Source organism: Microchirus variegatus (assembly GCF_963457635.1).
Source record: "Microchirus variegatus genome assembly, chromosome: 3".
In the NCBI taxonomy this organism is placed as follows: domain Eukaryota; kingdom Metazoa; phylum Chordata; class Actinopteri; order Pleuronectiformes; family Soleidae; genus Microchirus; species Microchirus variegatus.
This window is the reverse complement of record NC_139804.1, coordinates 38,104,042-38,124,278: the sequence shown is the minus strand read 5'-3', so window position 1 is coordinate 38,124,278 and position 20,237 is coordinate 38,104,042. Positions and strand designations below refer to the sequence as shown.

General features: G+C 41.2%; 1 protein-coding gene across 1 annotated transcript in view; it reads left to right on the top strand.

The window, feature by feature from the left end:
* Positions 1-20,237, top strand: part of LOC310925199 (neurobeachin-like) — a gene marked incomplete at both ends in the record, with an annotated part of 330,054 nt that overhangs the window by 269,411 nt on the left and 40,406 nt on the right. The window contains 3 exons of the mRNA XM_083887081.1: positions 1,031-1,143; positions 13,942-14,082; positions 15,197-15,316. Coding sequence (XP_083743207.1) covers positions 1,031-1,143; positions 13,942-14,082; positions 15,197-15,316 — 374 coding nt within the window. The remainder of the gene's footprint in view (positions 1-1,030; positions 1,144-13,941; positions 14,083-15,196; positions 15,317-20,237) is intronic.

Genomic DNA, 20,237 nt, shown 5'->3' with positions numbered 1-20,237 from the left:
TTTCCACACACACATGAATGGGAATTGGGCGAAAAAAACCAAGTTCAACCCAGAACACTGAGCCTCACAGTGTCGTCATACTTTCACTTAGAGACGTGGTTGAAACTTAAAACGGGTCACAGGACTTTGGACTAAACAACATTTGATACATATTACGTTTTTTATACAGTACTTATTTTGTACTTTTTTTTGGACGTTTTTTGATTTTATAATGAGTGTGTATTGCGCTGCTAGAGGGGCACACTCTCGCTGAGGTCCATGAAAATAATGGCAAATAATCTCTCTCTCTCCTGCTCACATGTTTCCAACCAACAAAGACATGTTTTTACATAAAACCGCTGCTATGGTTGTTGTCTAACCCTGTGTGTTGTTTTCATTTTCTAATGACTTGCGTTTTTTCTTAAAATCACTTAAAAGCACAGAGAGTTCTGGTCAAACCTCCCATTGACCCCCATGTTAAAACAGCTCTGGAGTTTGTATACATATATATATATATATATATACACATATATATATATATACATATATATATATATATATATATATAATATAAAAAACTAGGGTGATTTTAAATTCCTCTGTCAATTCACAGCCACTTATCCCCCACATTGCTCCTGGGCGCTGTGACATGAACATGATGTGATGTGCTGACTGAATGAGTGAATGGCAAAACTGTCAAGTAAAGCAGCTTTAAAAAGGCTTTATTTTAGTTTTTATGATGACATTCAATCGTTAAGGTCGACGTAATGACGCTACAAATCATGAGGGATAGTTACTCTCTAGTGAAGATTACAATGAAAGATAACAGAAGATTAAAAAGGTAAAAAAAAAACAACACTTTGATATTACGTGTATTTTTTCCCTGTCAGACTCTGTATGAGACAGGAAGTGCGTCCGATCGAAGTCTCTTCGATTGGAGGTTCGTTGGAATGTTGCGTGTCGTTCCCACCGAGTAACTGAACCCGCTTTCCGTCTCTTTCCGTCCAAACCTTCATCACTCATCATATTTCTGTCTGCTCTCTTTATCTAGGGAGGACGTACAATGACCTGAACCAGTACGCCGTCTTTCCGTGGGTCCTCACCAACTATGACTCTGAGGAGCTGGACCTGACCCTGCCGGGAAACTTCAGAGATCTCTCCAAGGTAGGAGGGAGGCGGGGCTCAGAATCATATTTAATGGGTGAGGCGTCATGGTGGAGGTGGAATGCAGAACACACTGAAATACAGGGGTTGGGACCCATGGATGTGTCACTGCTTTTAGGTACAAGAAAATTAAATGTTCGACCAAGATTTTGGAACCGCACGCAAATCGCGTTTTGGGTGCACATGGACAGCGCATGTGCAAACTGAATTTCCACCCCACCAGTAGGCGGAGTATAAGCCCCGCTCACTAGTACAGAAAGAAACATTTCGACAACAGAAGAAGTAATCGCCAAGGAAAGTCATCTGAGACTCGACCTGGCAACCCTTGAACCAGCTGACACCCCGACTCTCCTGATCGACGGGCATCTCGGGAGCTGTAGCATTGTTCTTTGGTAGGATGGCGTCCTATTCTCTGCGTCCAGACGTGTACTGCCCCCCAATGGTGAAGTGGGATACTACAGGACCCTGAAGAAGTGCGACTATACCAGGGTCCACGATATGCAATGCACACTACTGCACACTAGCTGCAGTGCGCGGAAGTATACCAGGGCTTTTATGGTGAGGTGGTAAATGCATCAGCACTGTCACGACCTTCACCCGAACCCTAACCCTGCTGGTAACCACGGAAACAGACTACGTAACAGGAAGAAGCCACGATGTCGCACATGCATACAACAAAATAATTTGTTGTCAGCAGCTTTGTATTTGCTAACATATACCCCCTGGTGGCCAACTGCGAGTTCCGTCCTTTTTTCTGGACATTCACACAGGGAATCTGCCTCCATTTTTACACTCCGCCTGATTTAATTCGCCTTTCAAGGTTTTGTTTTGCCTGATAAGAGCAATGTCAGGAGAACAGAGTCATGTAGCAGGTCAGACACTTCCTGTCGTGTCGCAGAGATACGTGCTAACGCTGCTAAATCTCACGAGGCTCAGACACGATGACACCAAATGCCCTGTAACTCTGAGAGATGAAGTTCAGGGTTATGGTTGAAAGTGAAACACCGAGCAGACGACTCTGCCACAAACTGAGACCTGGTTTACTGGTTTACCAACCCCCCTCTCTCTCTCTCTCTCTCTCTCTCTCTCTCTCTCTCTCTCTCTCTCTCTCTCTCTCTCTGCCGCTCACTGACCTGAAAACAGTTGCATTCCTGTCTGAGCTCTCGTCCTCTCGCTCATGTTATCACTCCCTCATTCCTCTTTGTTTCCCTTGAAGTAGCGAACGTTCTTCTGACTAAGAGCTTCACTTTCTGCGTCTCAGTTCCCAACAGTTTCAATTTCAATTTCCAACTTCTCCAGGCATGTGTTTTGTTTTTGGGAGATGAGGAGAACTTTGAAAGGAAGAAAAAGAAGTAACAACTTCAAGAATATCATGAATCAGTTGCACACGGTGCTAGCGCACTTGACAAGTGAGCTCCTTCTGTGCTGATCTTCTTTCAAACCCAGAACATTCATACATTTTCTACCACTTTAGCCTCCTCTTGGAGGTCGTGATGGGAGCAGACACAATTCCAGCTCATATAGGGTGAATCCTTATGTCATATTTTGGGGTTTTGCAGGGTTTGACATAGGTTTTGACATAGGTTTTCATATGTCAGCCTAAAGTGGCGTGACGCAATTTGTGTTCCTCGTGAAAACTCCGGGTTGGCGGCCCTGATCTTGCAAGGTTGGTTTCCCACTAACAGACAGTAGGGGGCAGTGGTGAATGCCCCCAATCTCCACGCAACATGCCATTTAACCATCACAATGACTCCAACACTGGTAAAATATAAATGGAGAGAAAAAACTACCATTCAGATCTAGACTCAAAGATGTGCAGCATCTGACAAGGCAGGTTGGGGTGAAAGGAAAATAGATAGAGGACAGATGGGGGACAAGAACAGAGACAGGGAGAAAACACATCAACCTATCAAGGCCAGTTTTGTTCCTTATTGTCTTTTTATCCACATGGATGTTTTTGGAGTGGTTACCCTTAAACGGTATGTTTGAAAACGGGTCACACTTGCGTTTGCGTCACACAACCGATACACAATTTTGGGGAAATGATGATTCAAATTCGCTGTTGCCATATTCTTTCTTCCTCGTTTTCTTGCGTTAAGAGTTTGTACACGGTGCACCAGCTTTATCCGAATGCTCCACGTCTTTTGTTTTCCGTGTGGATGAGACATGTGGGTGTTAGGATTTTGCAGGTTTTGACAGATCACCAATACATACAGAGATGAACCTCCATTCACTGTTTGCAGTCAGGTTCGAGTGTCCAGTTAACCAAAGCTGTAAAGAGGCCAGAGCACCTGGAGAGAGCAAACTCAGAAAGACCCCCTCAGTTGAACCAAGATTACGAACTGGCGCCGGCCTTCCACCTGTGAGGCAACAATGCTAACCGTTTTACTGCCACGAGCGCCTAAACCGAGAATATTTTTGTTTTAATCGAAACCCAGTTTGGCTGTGTGACTTGCTGCCATCTTGTCTGGCAGCTTTTGGCAGCCCTGGACTGTGGGGTATCCAGGTGGACTGCGAGAGCCACAGGGAAAGTGTGTGTGTGTGTGTTTGAGTGTGTGTGTGTGTTTTGAAGGGGGGGGGAGCAGCTCTTCTGCCCTGGGGAGACAGTTATGTATTGTAATGTATTCCAGTGACATCCTTCCATGCTGTTTACAGGCCTGAGCTGCCTTCATTAGCATGAGTTCACTGCCCGTGTCTCCTGACAGTTGTCCTTGGAACCCTGGGGCTCTTACCTCCAAAAGTTCACAATGAGTAGGTACAGGTACAGGAGGGACACACACACACACACACACACACACACACACACACACACACACACACACACACACACACACGCACACGCACACTCTCCATCTCTGCTTGGTCTGCCCTTTTGTTCAATTATGGATCAGAGGTAGCAGCACAGTCTCCTGAGACTCACTCGTTGTATATTACAGTCTCGTGTGTTTGTGTGTGTGTGTGTGTGTGTGTGTGTGTGTGTGTGTGTGTGTGTGTGTGTGTGTGTGTGTCCAGTGAGTGTGGTTGTTTACCAAAGACACTCAGCAGTCGCAATCATATCTGAATGTTTTTATTCAACAAAATAAAGGTTGCGACTTCTTCTGTGCAGCCCATGGCCAAGCGGAAGGGAATTGGGCCTGCAATCGGGTCGACCAGTTCAAATACCGTGACAGGTGAAATCACATATATCATGTTTAAAATGGTACTATTTTGCAATTAATAGCAGTTTTTTTGGACCAGAGTAACTGTGTCAAGCTGCTCTTTCCAGTGTATCTCGATAGAGAATCGGAGAAAGTTCATTTATGAACTTGACTTTTAGATTTATTCGATTATTTTAATGTGACACAAAGTAGGATTTGCTCTGTATTGTTATATATGTTGTGGTAACGTGATGTAGGCCAGAAATTGTGAAAATGATTCATAAATAGATTGAATAAAACTAAATAAAAATGCTTAACTGAACTGAACTGAAGCATCTCTAATATTAGTATCTAAAAAGATCAATTCCCACACTGGTTCTCAACACTTTCCCACAGACCAGAGTCGAGCGTGAGACCTGTTTGGTGGTTAGTTACAGGTTAGTTACAGGTGACTAGCACTTGACGGACAGCATTGTTCAAACGCGTCGTGTCTCTCGACTGATCTGCCAAATAATATCCTCCCAAACCTGCAGCGTTTACCCACAATTACCTGCAGGTTTGAGACGTTCAGTCAGCTGTGAACGCTGCTGCTGCTGCTGCTGCTGCTGCTGCTGCTGCTGCTGCTGCTGCTTCTGCTGCTTCTGCTGCTGCTGCTGCTGCTGCTGCTGCTGCTGCTTCGCCTCGGGGGGTTAGCGTGTGCATACTTGGATGTCAGGTACATTCATGCACTGAAGTGTTTTATTAGATTCTAATGATTATTGCACGACTGAGTGACAAGTGGATGATAGATCGAGGGCTGTTAAATTATCTGAGGCTAATTTGTGTTTGTGTGCTTTTACTTTGACCACTGATGAGAATTTATCAGATTTAACGTGTGTTTAATGTACATTAGTGAACCCAGATTGTGTTGATTATAGTTTCAACGTTATGTTAAATTACTGCAATAAAATAAAGCTGCTGTGAGAGAACTTTTTTGCCACACATTGCTGCGGCAGGAAGGACCGCCCCTTTGTGGATTTCTGGCTCTTGATTGGGTACAGTGGTGTGTGTAGGTGTTACCATCAGCCTTGCTTTGAATGACACACAAACAAACAAAACAATCTTAATAGAGGCGCAGTAGAACGGAGAAAGTCTACAGCCAACCACCAACCTTTTTAAGAAAAACTTCAAAATGTGATTGCAAACTTTGGAAAACTGTAGAGGGCAGCGTTGTGCCGCTCCATGCTGGTTCCCCAAACTAATTTTAAAACGGCTGGTGTGTTCAAACCAAAAAAAAATTGGTTCAGGACCTGAAAAGTTGGTTCTGAGCTTAAACACAAAAAAATCTTGATTCTTCCTTGCGGACCATGACATCATCAGTGGGCGTGTCATATTGTGGGTTGTGAAGACAAGCGATAGTCGAGGAAGTGTTGAGAAAAAGTGCCGGTGTTTTGTTTACTTCTGCCTGACGAGCAGACAAGACGTCAGCTTCTCATTAACGTAAGTCCTTAACGGTTGAATAACTGCCAGATATGGAAGAGTGAAAGTGATGTTGTAAAAAAGTAGCAGAAAGAACTCACACATTGAATGTCTATTGACAATTCCAAAGCCATAAGTTCAAAATAAATCCAGGCAGCCTGATTAACTTGATGGTCATAAGAGGGTTAAATGTCACCTATACAATTGTTTTGTGTTTTCCATTAAAAGTCACACTTTTATTCATCAAAGAGTTGCAAAATGAATAGAAAATATAGTCAAGACATTGACAAGATTGGAAATTATGATTTTTTATTCAATATAATAATAATTTTGCTCTTCAAACTTTGCTTTTGTCAAAGAACCAGCAAAACTGTTTTCAGCTGTGCTAAGATCATTGCACAAGGGTTTTCAAGGGTTTTCTAATCATCAATAGTCTTCTAACGTGATTATCAAACACAATGTACCATTAGAACAGTGTAAATGTGCCTCTATACACATATGTACATATTCCATTAAAAACCAGACGTTTGCAGCTAGAATAGTCGTTTACCACATTAACAATGTATAGAGTGTATTTATGATTCATTTCACTTGTGTTACTTTATCAAAATATGTCAATCAGTGCAGCCTTAAAATTCCCTTGCAACCAAATTCAAAATAAAAAAACCTGCTCCCCTCTAGCTGAGAGAGCTTGGCTGCCGTAAAGGTCCACTCCGCACTTTTCCTCCCATAATGGAACCGTCCTCGCCCTCATTTCCACTTCCACTCCGGAGAAACCTCTGCTTTATCTTGAGCTGGAGCAGCTTGATTGAATTAGACCAGAGCTGCACACCAGTGAGCTGCACACCAGTCCGCCGCGCCGCGCCTCTGACAGGGCGAGCGAGAGCAGCCGCAGCTGAGCGCCATAGTAACGCGATGTAATGTAATTTGTTTTGAAATATAAAAATATATATAAATGCAATATGCGTCTCTTTGGGAGGAAGCTTGGATATAACTGCAGAGGAGGAGGAGGACGAGGCACTGACTCGATACACAGGCCGCGTTCATTTCCCGCAACGGCAGAAATGATTCTGATTGAATCTGAAGCCAAATCCGAGTTTGATCATACTTTGTTTACTTGTGTTTCGTCGTGTGTGCGTTTTCAAGGTCGGGCGTTACAGAGGAAATGAGCTGAGAGTGGAGCAAGTGTTGACCTGTCTGCGGCGTTTGTGTCCGCTGTCTTACGTCTGTGTGACGTGCTCTGCAGCAGGAGTGAAAGTGATTATTCTCGCTCGAGCCGACGTAAACAAATCCATTATCAGCACAGATAATGTTTACGATGGGTTTCAAAAGCACGTCTGTCGTGTCTGTCGTTTCTCATCATAAATGCATCTGAGGGTCTGTGCCATCAAACTTTCCTGTCATATTTTGGCCTGTTTTATAGTTTTACTCCAGCAGCTCAGCCTTTAATGGTGTGTTTACTCTGTTTTTAGTGTCAAACACTATTTACGCGGAATTATTGACGACTATCGGCAATTCTTTATCAGACAGAGAAACAGTCACTTGGTTTTACTTCACCAAGAAAGGATTTAAATGTTCCTTTTATTTTCATTTCATACTGCTTTTCTGTCATATTTATCTCGTCAGTAAACACCAGACTGTGTTCAAAGGTAGATTAGAAGTTTATTCAGATACGTTTGAAAAACCTTGGTAGAAAAACAAATATCTGCCAATCTTTCCTCTCATTTGATGAACTATAATTGCTTATATATATATATTTTATATTTAATAATTATAACAGAAAGAACAAATTAGATTCAAGAGAATAAAATGTAAATGTCTTGATTTTATCTTGTATTTGCCCGAAATCAATATGCCATCAAGCGGGAAGAAAAAATAGGTCAAATCAGGACTGCAGTGTTGTGTTGTGTAGTTGCTCAGAGGTCCACAGGGGGCGATAGAGAGAAGATAATAACAGCAACCAATGACAAAAAAATAACAGAACAAACGCGTGCAGTGAGTGTAATTACGGGATGCGCACCAAATATGATTGCGGTAACCAGTGGCCAAATGTATGTTTGCAGGTGTAATGCACGACAGGCTTCCTCCCCGTCTTTATTCTTTTTCATTATTTTGTCAGTGCCACAATTATATCCTGTAAAAGCCTGTAAAACACAACAATCAAACCCCAAAAAATGGGCCAATTTTCTAAATAAACTTAAAGGTGCATTATGTAATAAATGATAAAATCCTCCTAATATGTCACAGAGACTCAGGAATAATGTTCATATAACAAACTGAACTCACCAACAACAACAGTACAGACAAAATATTTGCATTAAAACAAATATTTTACAGACTGTAAATCATGTTTATGTTTTGAAAACATGTTTTGGCGTCATGTGGCGCCACCTACCGCCGTCTACCAATCATTGCAGTCAGTAGAGTCTCAGCTGCCGAACAACCACGGGTTGCCAGTTACGTCAGAAAACTAAACCTAAAAGACCTCGGCGTTTTGAATTTGAATGTAGTAACCGTTTTTGGCCACATTCTTACATATGGCACCTTTAATATGAAAAGGAGTGGAAATTACCCACTTTACGCCATTGAAAGTGGTTTAGATAAGGTCGGTAAAGCCTGCAACTCCTGCATCAAGTCTCAGTCATTTCGTTCAAAAAATTCCTAGCCTATCAAACTAGATCCGAAAAAACAAAAATATAAAGAAGACAGTGGGGTCGGTTTCAGAGTCTATGCTCATTCAGGCCAAGTTCATGTTCAAAGTCTCATTTGGCCAATAATTCGGTTTTCCCAATGTCATTTGTTAGTCCGACTAAATTCGAGTTAGTCTTAGTCGGACTAACATACCTGGATAATGTGATTCATAGTCCGATTACTCCAGTGTATACGCCTTAGTCGGACTTGGCGTTCTGCTCTCGCACCAAAATGTCCTCCCCAGTCTCTAGTGCCGCATACTGTTCTATACTATTTATACTGACACACATCTGTGTGACCCGGGAACATTTATACTTCTGATTTATATACGGCCAAAACAGAGGACTTAACTGGAAACTAGGGATGTGAATCTTTGGGTGGCTCACGATTCGTTTCGATTCCGATTCTTAGGGTCACGATTCGATTCAAAAATCGATTCTCGATTTAACCGATTCGATTCATACGATTCTCGATTCAAAAATTAATGCAATGCATAGTGTGTTGAGGGTGAAGTTTTTGAATAGTTTATGAATCAGAATCGATGATTAGAATCTCGATTCATATGTGAATTGTTTAGTCAGAGGTGCACAGAACCTCGATTTACGACGAAAATATGAAGCTGAGAATGTAACGCTGGGCTTTCATATCCCACCAGCATCTTCTGGTGCCACGTTTGGTTCTAATACCTTTTGATTTGTGTGCACCCCCCCCCCCCATTAGCCGCCTCTTGCATATATCCGCTGTCTCGCTGTCACATGTATACGACCCAGAGCGTTCTCTAATCTGTGTTTGTCGTAATATACTCGCAGTGGGTTTTTTTTTACGGAGTGCGAGACATCTCGGTGCTCGCACCCCAGTCCAGCTGGACCGAGACGTCACATGCGAGGCTATTATCACTCCATAAATCTGAGCAGATCTCAATAAACTTCTCCTCCAGTCTATTCAGTGGTGCTAACACCGATGTGGGCTGCCATTCATTTTTAAGGACAAACCAAAAACTGGTCCCATTAAATGTTGTATTTACTTGTAGCTCCAGGAATGACCTTAATCTTCAGAATGACCAGTGGAGACTTTGGCTGAGTTTGCATTAAAACACACAAACAGTGGAGTTTTAATAATGTTTAAGAATAACTTTTATATTAGGGTATTTTTGCCTCATTTCCTCTGGTAGAAACACTGCCACTGATTACATTTCCAGTCTCCCTTCCCCCCTCTGTAACCTATGCAGCTACACTGACTTTATTGATATTGACTGCCAATATGCCTGCGAGCCTGTTTTATCGGACGGCGTGATTGAAAAGGCAGAGAAAAGCAATTTATTCACCACTAAACGTATGCTTAATGGGAGTAATTTTGTCGCCTTAAGAACACATGAAAATGAAACAGCTGCCAAAGGGCAAAAAAGCCAGCGATGGTGTCAATGCAACAGTGAAATTATTACTGACTCTGCAGCTAAATAATGACTCGTGCCATCCAGTGTTTGGCCTAAGTAGCAAATAATTGGACGGATGTCAAATAAATATAGCAGTGATGTTGTTTTCTTTCTGTTTTATGTCCGCCTCGATAATTAGGCAGCAGTTCTTCAAACGCAGGACAAACAATATGAGATTTTTTTATGATTTGTGACATTTTCAGTCTCAGATGCTGCACGTGTCGCTCTGTTGGCATTTAAGAGACATTCTGCCTCTGCTCTTTGCCAGTGAAAGGTTATTTGATGGGGTTTTTTTGGTAGGAGGGAACTTTTACCCTCTCTCTTACTTTATCAAAAGAGGAAAGTTAATGTTCATATTTTTGTGACTATTATGACGGTAAATTTCAAGTCATTCTGAGATACTTTTTGTTTTTTTGAAGAAAGTCAGCTCACTGTCAAAGTGCATCAGGGCAAATGGATCATTTCATTATTATCAAAAATTCATTAAAATTATTCCTTAAGAGGTTTGCAAATATTTTCAACAGATCCTTGTTCAGGGCGATGCCGACTATTATGATGGTAAATTTCAAGTCATTCCGAGATACTTTTTGTTTTTGAGAAGAAAGTCAGCTCACTGTATGTTGTCAAGTTATATCAAAGGAGTGTGGTTTGATGAGATAATGATAGGATTTCCATTAGATTTACCCACAAGGCAAAACACTTCTCCCTGATAACATGGCTGCCCAAAGGGACTTTTGTTATCCACTTACCTCCTCAAGTATTCAAGCTTTTTCTGCCTGGAAATGTAAGTACGGATAAACATGTTATTCTCCCACACCAAAGTCCATTAAGAACATGTGCGATTTTACATGCAGTTATATCCACACACGTACACTGCACACAGCAGTTGTTGATCCACTGTTGTCTCCATTAGGAAGTTGAAATGTCTTATTTTGTGACTTCTGTGTTTGAATTTCAGAATTTGGATTCACATCCATGACAAAAACTTACCAGACAAAGCAGCAGTAGACCAGCAGCTCATGTATCGATCAGAGCTAAACATCGCTGGTTTTCTCTATGGACTTTGGTGCAGAGAGTGAGCAGTTTACAAATTACATTTTCCTACTGGAAAAGGCTGTGAAACAAGGAAATGAAGACGCAAATTTCAATTTTACTTGCTATTTTTCCTTCTGTCCCTGTCGGAAGCCGTGTTGTACTTTCGAGCTTGAGTATCTGGTTCACGTAAATGGTAATTATGTCAATACTTATACCACACTTTTAACAAAACAACAATTCCCCTTAAAGATAATACTCACATGATTCACTTCTGCTCATAATTTGATTACGTTTTTTTGTAAATGTAGATTTTTATGTTGCTCATTGAATCTCAACCATAAAAAGTTCCCAGTGTCTGTGGGCGCAGACGGGATGATGTAGCTCGTGCTGCTACAAGTAAAACGTTTGGCTTTGTGAGTGTGTTGGTTGCAAATCAGGTCAACTGAGGTTAATCCACACAGATTATTTAGCAGGAGACGCTCAGATCTCCTCCTTCCCTCGCTCTGTCCTCGCTGCTCCATCCTCCTCCTCCTCCTCCTCCTCCTCCTCCTCCTCCTCCTCCACCTCCCTGTAAATTTCAGACAAAAATCAGAGCACAACAGGAATTTTTTAGGGTTCAAGAGAATGATGAGATCTGACAGACAAATCCCAGAGTGAAGCTCCTCGTCTGCCGCTTTCACCACATGCAGAGTTTATCTCTGTTAATTATTATCTCACCTTTGCATCTTCTAAAAATCTTTATTTGATTTGATGTTCATATAAAACATCCACATTGAAATGAACTGCAGGTAAAAATCAAATCAATCCCTTAAATGATGAACTTACTGTAGATCTTTATCTCTGATAAATATTTATTGCTTCAACCTGTTTTTATCCACATCAAGTAACAGCTTCTATCACTGAGCCGCACACATGTTCTAATGAGACTCACATGGTTCACATCTTGTTCCTAAATATGGCTCAAAGTCACTTTGACTGAAAACAGCGCATGAGCATGACAGCTATAAATTCACATTTTAAGTCATTAGTGTGTTTAGTTTATTAGTGTTTTTCTTTTTATAGTTTTACCAAAGAGACTTTATGGGATATTTAGTCTAGAAAATGTCAACAAATGGAGTCTATAAACATAACACTTACTACAGTTTACACTTTACTGGTCACACATACATATTTGTTTTCACAGGATTGTAAAATTAAAGCTAAATATCACAATGCTACAACCATAAAATAATATGATGTTTTTTGTTAAGATCATGTTTCCCAAACACTGGGTCGAGACCCACAGATGTGTCACTGGAGTTATTTTTGGGTCCCCAAAACAAATTCGCTGAATTTTCCCAACCTTTTATTCAAGATTCATGTCTTTCCGTATTAAATAGAGAGACATAAAATGCAGTTTGTACTACTGCATTCCAATTTAGCTTTTTTTTGCCATTGGCTTTCTTAGTCCACTCTTGCATCACTGGTACATGCTTTCATCACCCTGTTGACCAATCACTGCAAGGCTTGTTGTCCCAGACTCATCCCCCTTTTATGGATGCCATGCCCTCATCATTCTTTCACCTGTCCACATCATTCCCCTATCCTAATCAGCATTCACCTGTCCTCATCATCACTCACCTATCCTCATCATTCACCTGTCCTCATCATTCGCCTGTCCTCATCATTCGCCTGTCCTCATCATTCGCCTGTCCTCATCATTCGCCTGTCCTCATCATTCACCTGTCCTCATCATTCGCCTGTCCTCGTCATCATTTACCTGTCCTCATCATCATTCACCTGTCCTCATCATTCATCTGTCCACATCATTTACCTGTCCTCATCATTGTTCACCTATCCTCATCATTCACCTGTCCTCTGTCCACATAATTCACCTGTCCACATAATTCACCTGTCCTCATCATTCACCTGTCCTCATCAATCACCTGTCCTCAGCATCGTTCACCTGTCCTCATCATTCATCTGTCCACATCATCATCGTTAAACTGACATAATTCACCTGTCCTTACCATTGTTCACCTGTACTCATCATCATTCACCTGTCTTCATCATCGTTCACCTGTCCTCATCATCGTTCACCTGTCCTCATCATCGTTCACCTGTCCTCATCATTCACTTGTCCACATCATTCACCTATCCTCATCATTCACCTGTCCTCAGCATCGTTCACCTGTCCTCATCGTTCATCTGTCCACATCATCATCGTTAAACTGACATAATTCACCTGTCCTTACCATTGTTCACCTGTACTCATCATCATTCACCTGTCCTCATCATCGTTCACCTGTCCTCATCATCGTTCATCTGTCCTCATCATCGTTCACCTGTCCTCATCATTCACCTGTCCTCATCATTCACTTGTCCACATCATTCACCTGTCCTCATCATTCACCTGTCCTCAGCATCGTTCACCTGTCCTCATCATTCATCTGTCCACATCATCATCGTTTAACTGACATCGTTCACCTGTCCTTATCATTGTTCACCTGTCCTCATCATTATCTGTCCTTATCATTCACCTGTCCTTATCATTCACCTTTCCTCATCATTCACCTGTCCTTATCATTCACCTGTCATCATCATTCACCTGTCCTTATCATTGCTCACCTGTCCACATCATTCACCTGTCCTCATTATCGTTCACCTGTCCTCATCAGCATTAACTTGTCATTATTCACTTGTCCTAATCGTTCACTGCCAAAGTGTCCATTGCTTTTATTCAATTAAAAAAATTCAGGCCAACATTTTCCCTTTATTTTAACGCAGTAACAGATGTAGTGAAGTACAGTGCTTTCTAAAAAACATGCTTAAGTAAAAGTAAAATAGCTAATTTTAAGTAAGTACAAAAAAAAACCTACTTAATTACAGTAACATAAGTAAATGTCATTCATTACTTTCCACCTCTGGGTATCGTATAGAAAGTTCGGGGAAACACAACCTTAGTAAACGTCTATAATCATTTATTGTGTTTGCTTTGAGGAGGTAAATGTGTATTTTTAATAACAAAATATTTTCACTGAATCCTTTGCTTCATTTTCTTCCCAGCCTGTCGGCGCTCTGAATCCGAAGCGCGCCGCGTTCTACGCCGAGCGCTACGAGACGTGGGAGGACGACCAGACGCCACCTTGTCATTACAACACCCACTACTCCACCGCTGCCTCCGCCCTGCACTGGCTTGTCAGAATCGTGAGTGAAACCTCCAAAGAAAAAGCATCTGAATAGAAATGAAGTCTGACCCACGTCTGCAGACAGATTTTCATTTTTGACTCGGCATTAGCTGATTGTCACTTGTCAGACTTGATGATGTTGTTACTTTGAAGGTCTGTCGGCTTCTGCGTCGGGGAGGGGGGGGGGGGGGTGGAGGAGTCTTAACGTCTCAATTTGATTGGACGTAGAGTTGGACCAATGGTGCTCAGAAAACACATTTCACAGGCCAGTAAACCGGCATATGTGAACTAAATAAAGAGTGGCTGGGTAATGATTTACAGAGGCCGCTGTGACAGGTTTATGTGTTTCAGGCAACCCAGTGAGCGCTGGAGACATGTCCATCAAGGTTACTGAGCACTGTCCTCATTTACTGTGGGAGACAGCGGGAGGAGGCGCACGCACTTCCAATCTATTCTCCAACAAAATAAACTCCTCTAACCTCCGCCGCGTCGATTCATTTGACTTTGACGTCAGCTTATTAATTTGAAAGAACTTTGCAGGGGGGACTTCCTGTATTCCTCCTCCTCCTCCGTCATTAGTAGAAAATGGCTGATGAACTGAGGGACCTCCCTTGACAGCAGTTAGATTACCCTCTCTGGGTTTTGTTTCCCCCACAATCCCTTTCTTCCTCCGGTGAGTGATCCGTCCGCTCCAGCCGGCAGCGGTCGCCGACGCAGGCTGAGAAAAAACCCAACTTGAGCCAATTATCATCATGGTTTACTGTACTCAGGGAAACCAAAAAAAGACTAATTAATTCCACCCCCCCTCAGGCAGAGACACGGTGAGTGACTGATGTCCACAGAAGTCCCACAGTCGTCTGCAGGAAAGGAGAACGAGCAATAAAACAAAGCCGATTCACAAGAAATTAGTCATTTCCATTACGTTGATTATGATTACTGCGATAAAAATGGACGTCTAGAGGCTGAAACCAGTCAACTTTGATAAAGATCATTGATTTTCATGGTTGTTTGAAGGCGTGTACAGTTTTGGACAAGTTTGTTTTTTTTAAGCATATATTGGCATTTAAAGAGTTCTGAAATCTCACATTTCGGGAAAAGTCGTTGGCTAAGTCTGTTTTCTTTTTTCTCTGCAGGAGCCGTTCACCACCTTTTTCCTCAGTTCCACGAACAACAAATTCGACCACCCTGACCGAACCTTTTCAGGCATCGCACGCTCCTGGAGAAACTGTCAGAGGGACACGTCTGATGTGAAGGTGGGAATGCATTCATGTGAATTCACAAGACGTGGAAAACATTTAGAGCAGGTTACATTTTGAATTTAAAAAGTCCAAGCCCCCCTTTATTTCAGACGTCCCTCCGGTCTACGCCACCAGAGCACAGGAACGCACTCTGCTCTGCGTAGCATCGCAAACTTTCGGTACTTTTCGGTGACGCTAACTTTGAGGCCGAAAAAACAACAAATACTCTCAAAAGATCACAAAGACATAAAGTTAAGCCCAATTTATACTCCTGCGTAAAGTCCTCTGCGTCGACACAGAGCCTGTCGAAGAGTCTCTGCGTCGTCTCCGACTGCACTAAATATTTTTTAAGTGTCCGTCACTCCGTCAAGGGACAACGGAGACGGCAAGAGCTGCGATTGGTCCTCAGGACAGGCCGAGCGAAGCTGCTCTGTGCCGGCTCTCAGTGAGCACCGAGCGTCCACAGAGGCGGAGCTGATCACCGCCGATAACGCCGCTGCCAAATTATAAATACGTCATATCTTAATACACACAAACATGTTTAGACTCTAAATGGCCAATTTCTCGCCTCAAATTATCTTAAAACTGCGTTCAGTGACACAGAAAAGTGAGAAAAGGCCACTGTTTCAACAACAACAGTCTTTCTCCCTCTTTCTTTCTTGGACGCCATTGCTCACTGTAGCCTAAAGCACAACAACCTTCGAGGCGTCACCACGGAGACGCCTCGAGCCTTTTTACTCCTGCGTCGTGGTGACGGACACGCGCTGCAATTTCCCGCCCGATCAGTAGGGGTCGCTGCGCGTGTCCGTCACCACGACGCAGGAGTATAAAGGCTCGAGGCGTCTCCGTGGTGACGCAGTCGGATAACGCATTACGCAGTCGGAGAAGTATAATGTGGCCTTTAACCTGCAACAGCCTTTTTCTTGGCAGTTTCTTTTACCAAAAAGACTTCTTACGTTTGCGACCAACACCTTTTTTGTCATAACAATGTTGCTTGTTGGATTTAGCAAGCTAACTGGCGTACGCGAAGAGGGACACGGGCACAGGGGGGAGGCAGGAGGGAGGGATGGCAGTTTGATTGATGCATCACGATCCCATGAATTAGTGTGGACCGTTCAATGTGATTGGTTGGTGTTTTTACAGGACTTTCCGCTAAACAGGTGATTTAATTTTTATGTTCCTATTTTTTTAATTGGTTGCAATCGTGGGTGTGAAGAGGATTTTAAGCACTACGGTGAAAATGCTCCAGAAAATAACCTCCCAACCGACCTTTAAGGTCAATTTTGAAAAAAAACCCAAAAACTGTATTTGCTCTGCCCATGTGTGAACGTGAGGCTACTTCGGAGGTCACAGTTAGCATCATTTCGCACCTGCGTAGGACAAACTGGGTTTGCAATATGGTTCAGGAAGTGAAGTGAAGTTCCCCAGGTGTGTCAGGGAACTATGGTGGCCTTCACAAACCAAAAATGGATCAGATTCCGCGTGTTTTATTGCCAAGTTGGTATTAGCATATTAGCATATTAGCTCTGGTGTTTTGGTGGAGAGCAGAAACAGAGTAAAGCACAGAAAATATGAATACATTTTCAAAGGACTAGAGATCAATAAAGATTAAAGCACAAAAGACAAAGCAGTGACTTTAAATGATCTATCAATGCAAACAATATATAAAGACTGGAGCTAATCCTAGCGTACATAGTTTAGACAGGTCGTCAACATACACAGACAAACACAGTGACACCTACAGTCAATTTAGAGTGTCCATTTAAACTAATCTGCATGTTTTTAGACTGTGGGGGGAAACTGGAGAAAACCTGCTCTCCAATTCTATCACATTTCACATTTCAGAGTCATTTTCTTCAGGCAGATTTAATGGACTTGTTGGGTGTTGGATGATAAAATGGAGGGAAATGTCAATATGTATATTGCCACACTATGCTTGAGAAGAATTGCAGCTATATACCATATATAATTGGCCGTATAACCGTACCTCCCCGCCTCAGTCAATGTATCTCATTGGAATTGCAAACAAGAACTATACACCATTAATTATAAATGTCTCACCCCAACAGCAAATCAAAAAAAAAGATGGTGCAAACCTGAGCACTTTAGAAATGCACGTTTGATTTATCTCACGCAGGAATAAAAAAAACACATTTTTGCAGGTAAATTGATTCTCTGAACAAAGGCTGAATCTGAGAGACAAAAGCCTATTTTTTCCTGCTTCAAATCCACACGGAAAACGCTGAACCCGCTGATGTTGAAGCCTCCATTTCGCCCGCTGCACAACGCGCAGCGGGGAGAACACGCTGACCTCAAAGTGTCATATATTTCTAACACACCCTGCACTGGGTGAGAGCGTTGCCTCAGGCAATTAATAAAGCATTAATGACAAAAGCTATTTAAAATGTAGTCTTTTATGTCGGGACAGGGCTTTTACTCGCCAGGATGAGAGCGGCAGACGATGTATGTGACGCAGATGCAGAAAAGTGCAAGACAGCAAAGAGGCAGAGAATAGTCCAACGTCTCCCTGTTAACAAATACTGTCTTGTACGTCTGCATGCATTTGTTTTTACACACAAAGAATGGAAAGTGATCTATTAGGAGACAGAGCAGGAGACTGTAGAGGACACTGGTGCTTTACCAACTGTGTTTCATAATGTATGAAAAGCAGGGAACACTTGCTTTACTTTCAGTGCAGCCTGGTATAAAAGACATTTATACTAATGTACATAACCTTTGTTTGAGTCAGAATGACTTCTGTTTTCATGATACTTGTAAAAAGAATTATCTTGACTCTGACATTTATTGTATTTTTTTTATAGAATGTGAAAAATATAAAATATGAATGTGAATTCTGAGATTAAAGTCAGAATCCTGAGGAAAAAGAAAGAATTCAAAGGTCAGACTTCTGAGAAAAAGTCAGGGTTATGAGATTAAAGTCAGGATTCAAGATTAAAGTCTGAATTCTGAGATTGCAGTCAGAATTCTGAGGGAAAATTCAGAATCCAAAAGTCGAATTCTGAGATTGAAGTCTAAATTCAGAGAAAAAAAAGTCAGAAATCAAGTCAGGATTCTGAGATTAAATTCAGAATTCAAGAGAGATTTAATTTGGAATTCTGAGGAAAAAAGTCAGATTAGCATAATTTAAAATAGGATAATCTGTTCTTAGTCCCACAACAGGGAAATATTCTAATGATTAGCTGACTAACAATTAATTTGTGATTAGTTAACCAATGACTAATGAGTTGTTAATATTAATTAAGGTACAATTATTCATTAATTGACATAATGATTAGTTAACCTTTTTTATACACTTTATTTTTAAAGAGGAGTCTCAGAGATGATAAATAAAAGACTGAGACGCAGTCGTTTAAAAATACAACAGAAAACAAAATGAAACTTCTCCACAGAGCAGACATTTCATTAACACTGTTTTTAACCCTACAATCATGTAATTATCAGTTAATTGAAGTGTTTCTCTCCATTTCACAAACACGCACACACACACACACACACACACACACACACACACACATTCTTGTACTTGCTGCATACTGAGGACCAGCATTTCCACTTTATAAATCAACACAATTACAAATATCTACTTCATGAATGACATCTACAAAGAACTACTGGTTGCAGTACCATAACATTTCTGCAGGTGGAGCCCCAGAGCAAAAAGGGCTGGAAAACTTTTTCGATTTTATTTTATTTTTTAAATTTTTGGTCCAACATTTTACAAAAACGTCATACTATACTATGTCGACCAAAATTTAAAAAAGAATTTGACAAAAAAATTTGGTCCAAAATTTGACAAAAACGTCATACTATACTATGTCTTCCAAAATTTGAAAAAAAAATTTGACCCAAAATTAAAAAAAAAAAAATTGACCCAAATTTTTTTTTTAAAAATTGACCCAAAATTTGAAAAAAAAATTTGGTCCAAAATATAAAAAAAAGATCTGGTCCAAAATGTAAATTTCTTTTTTTTTTTTAAAGATTTGAAAAAAAAAATTTGAAAAAAAAAATATGGTCCAAAATTAAAAATTTTGACAAATTGAGTATAGCATGTTAAAGCAACCTAAGGAAGTGATTTCAATAAAAACAAAGTGAGGACCAGCCAAAATGTCCTCACTCCGTAAAAATTACCTCACTTTGTTGGTTTAAAACCCTCACTGGTCCTCAGTATGCCGCAAGTACAAGAACACACACACACACACACACACACTGCAGAAACTCCTCCCACAGGAGGAGGAGACAGCGACGACTGTGGACAGATGAACTAATGGTCACTTTTACACCAGTGTTTCACGTATTTCTAACAGTTTTTCCTTTTCCTCCGCTACATTTCCTCGAACTGTCTTTGTTACTCGTTACTACCAAATAAAAACAGAAGAAGAAGAAGAGTTGGTATTATGGTCTGTATTTATAGAGAGATTTTCTTTTGTCTTGATGAAAAGAAAAACATATTTTCAAAAAGTGAAGACAGTTTCAGAAAGAGTCAGGGGTTAAGGTCACTTTCAGCCCAGTACACTGAGCTCGTCATTGAGGCTCTGATTAACAGACAGCTCATGTGTGTGTGCTTTGCTTTTCTTTTTTTACCATAGTCTCTCCTTCATTAACCCTGAGCTTCTGCAGCAGTAATGACAACAAGGGCGAGTCAGGATTAACCTCTGATGAGGAACGACCTCCTGAAAGAACAAGTCACATGGAAACAACTGCCTTTATTCATGTGCATTCATACCTGTTATTAGAGCCTGAGCATCAACTGCTGCACAGACTCTCTTCTTTATTCTTTATTATTATTAGTAGTATTATTATTATTATTATATACTTATGGTTATTTTGGATAGTAGTAGTAATAGTAGTATTGTAATTCTAGTAGTAGCAGTATTATTAATAGTATGAGAAGAAGTAATAGTGGTCATTTTAGCAG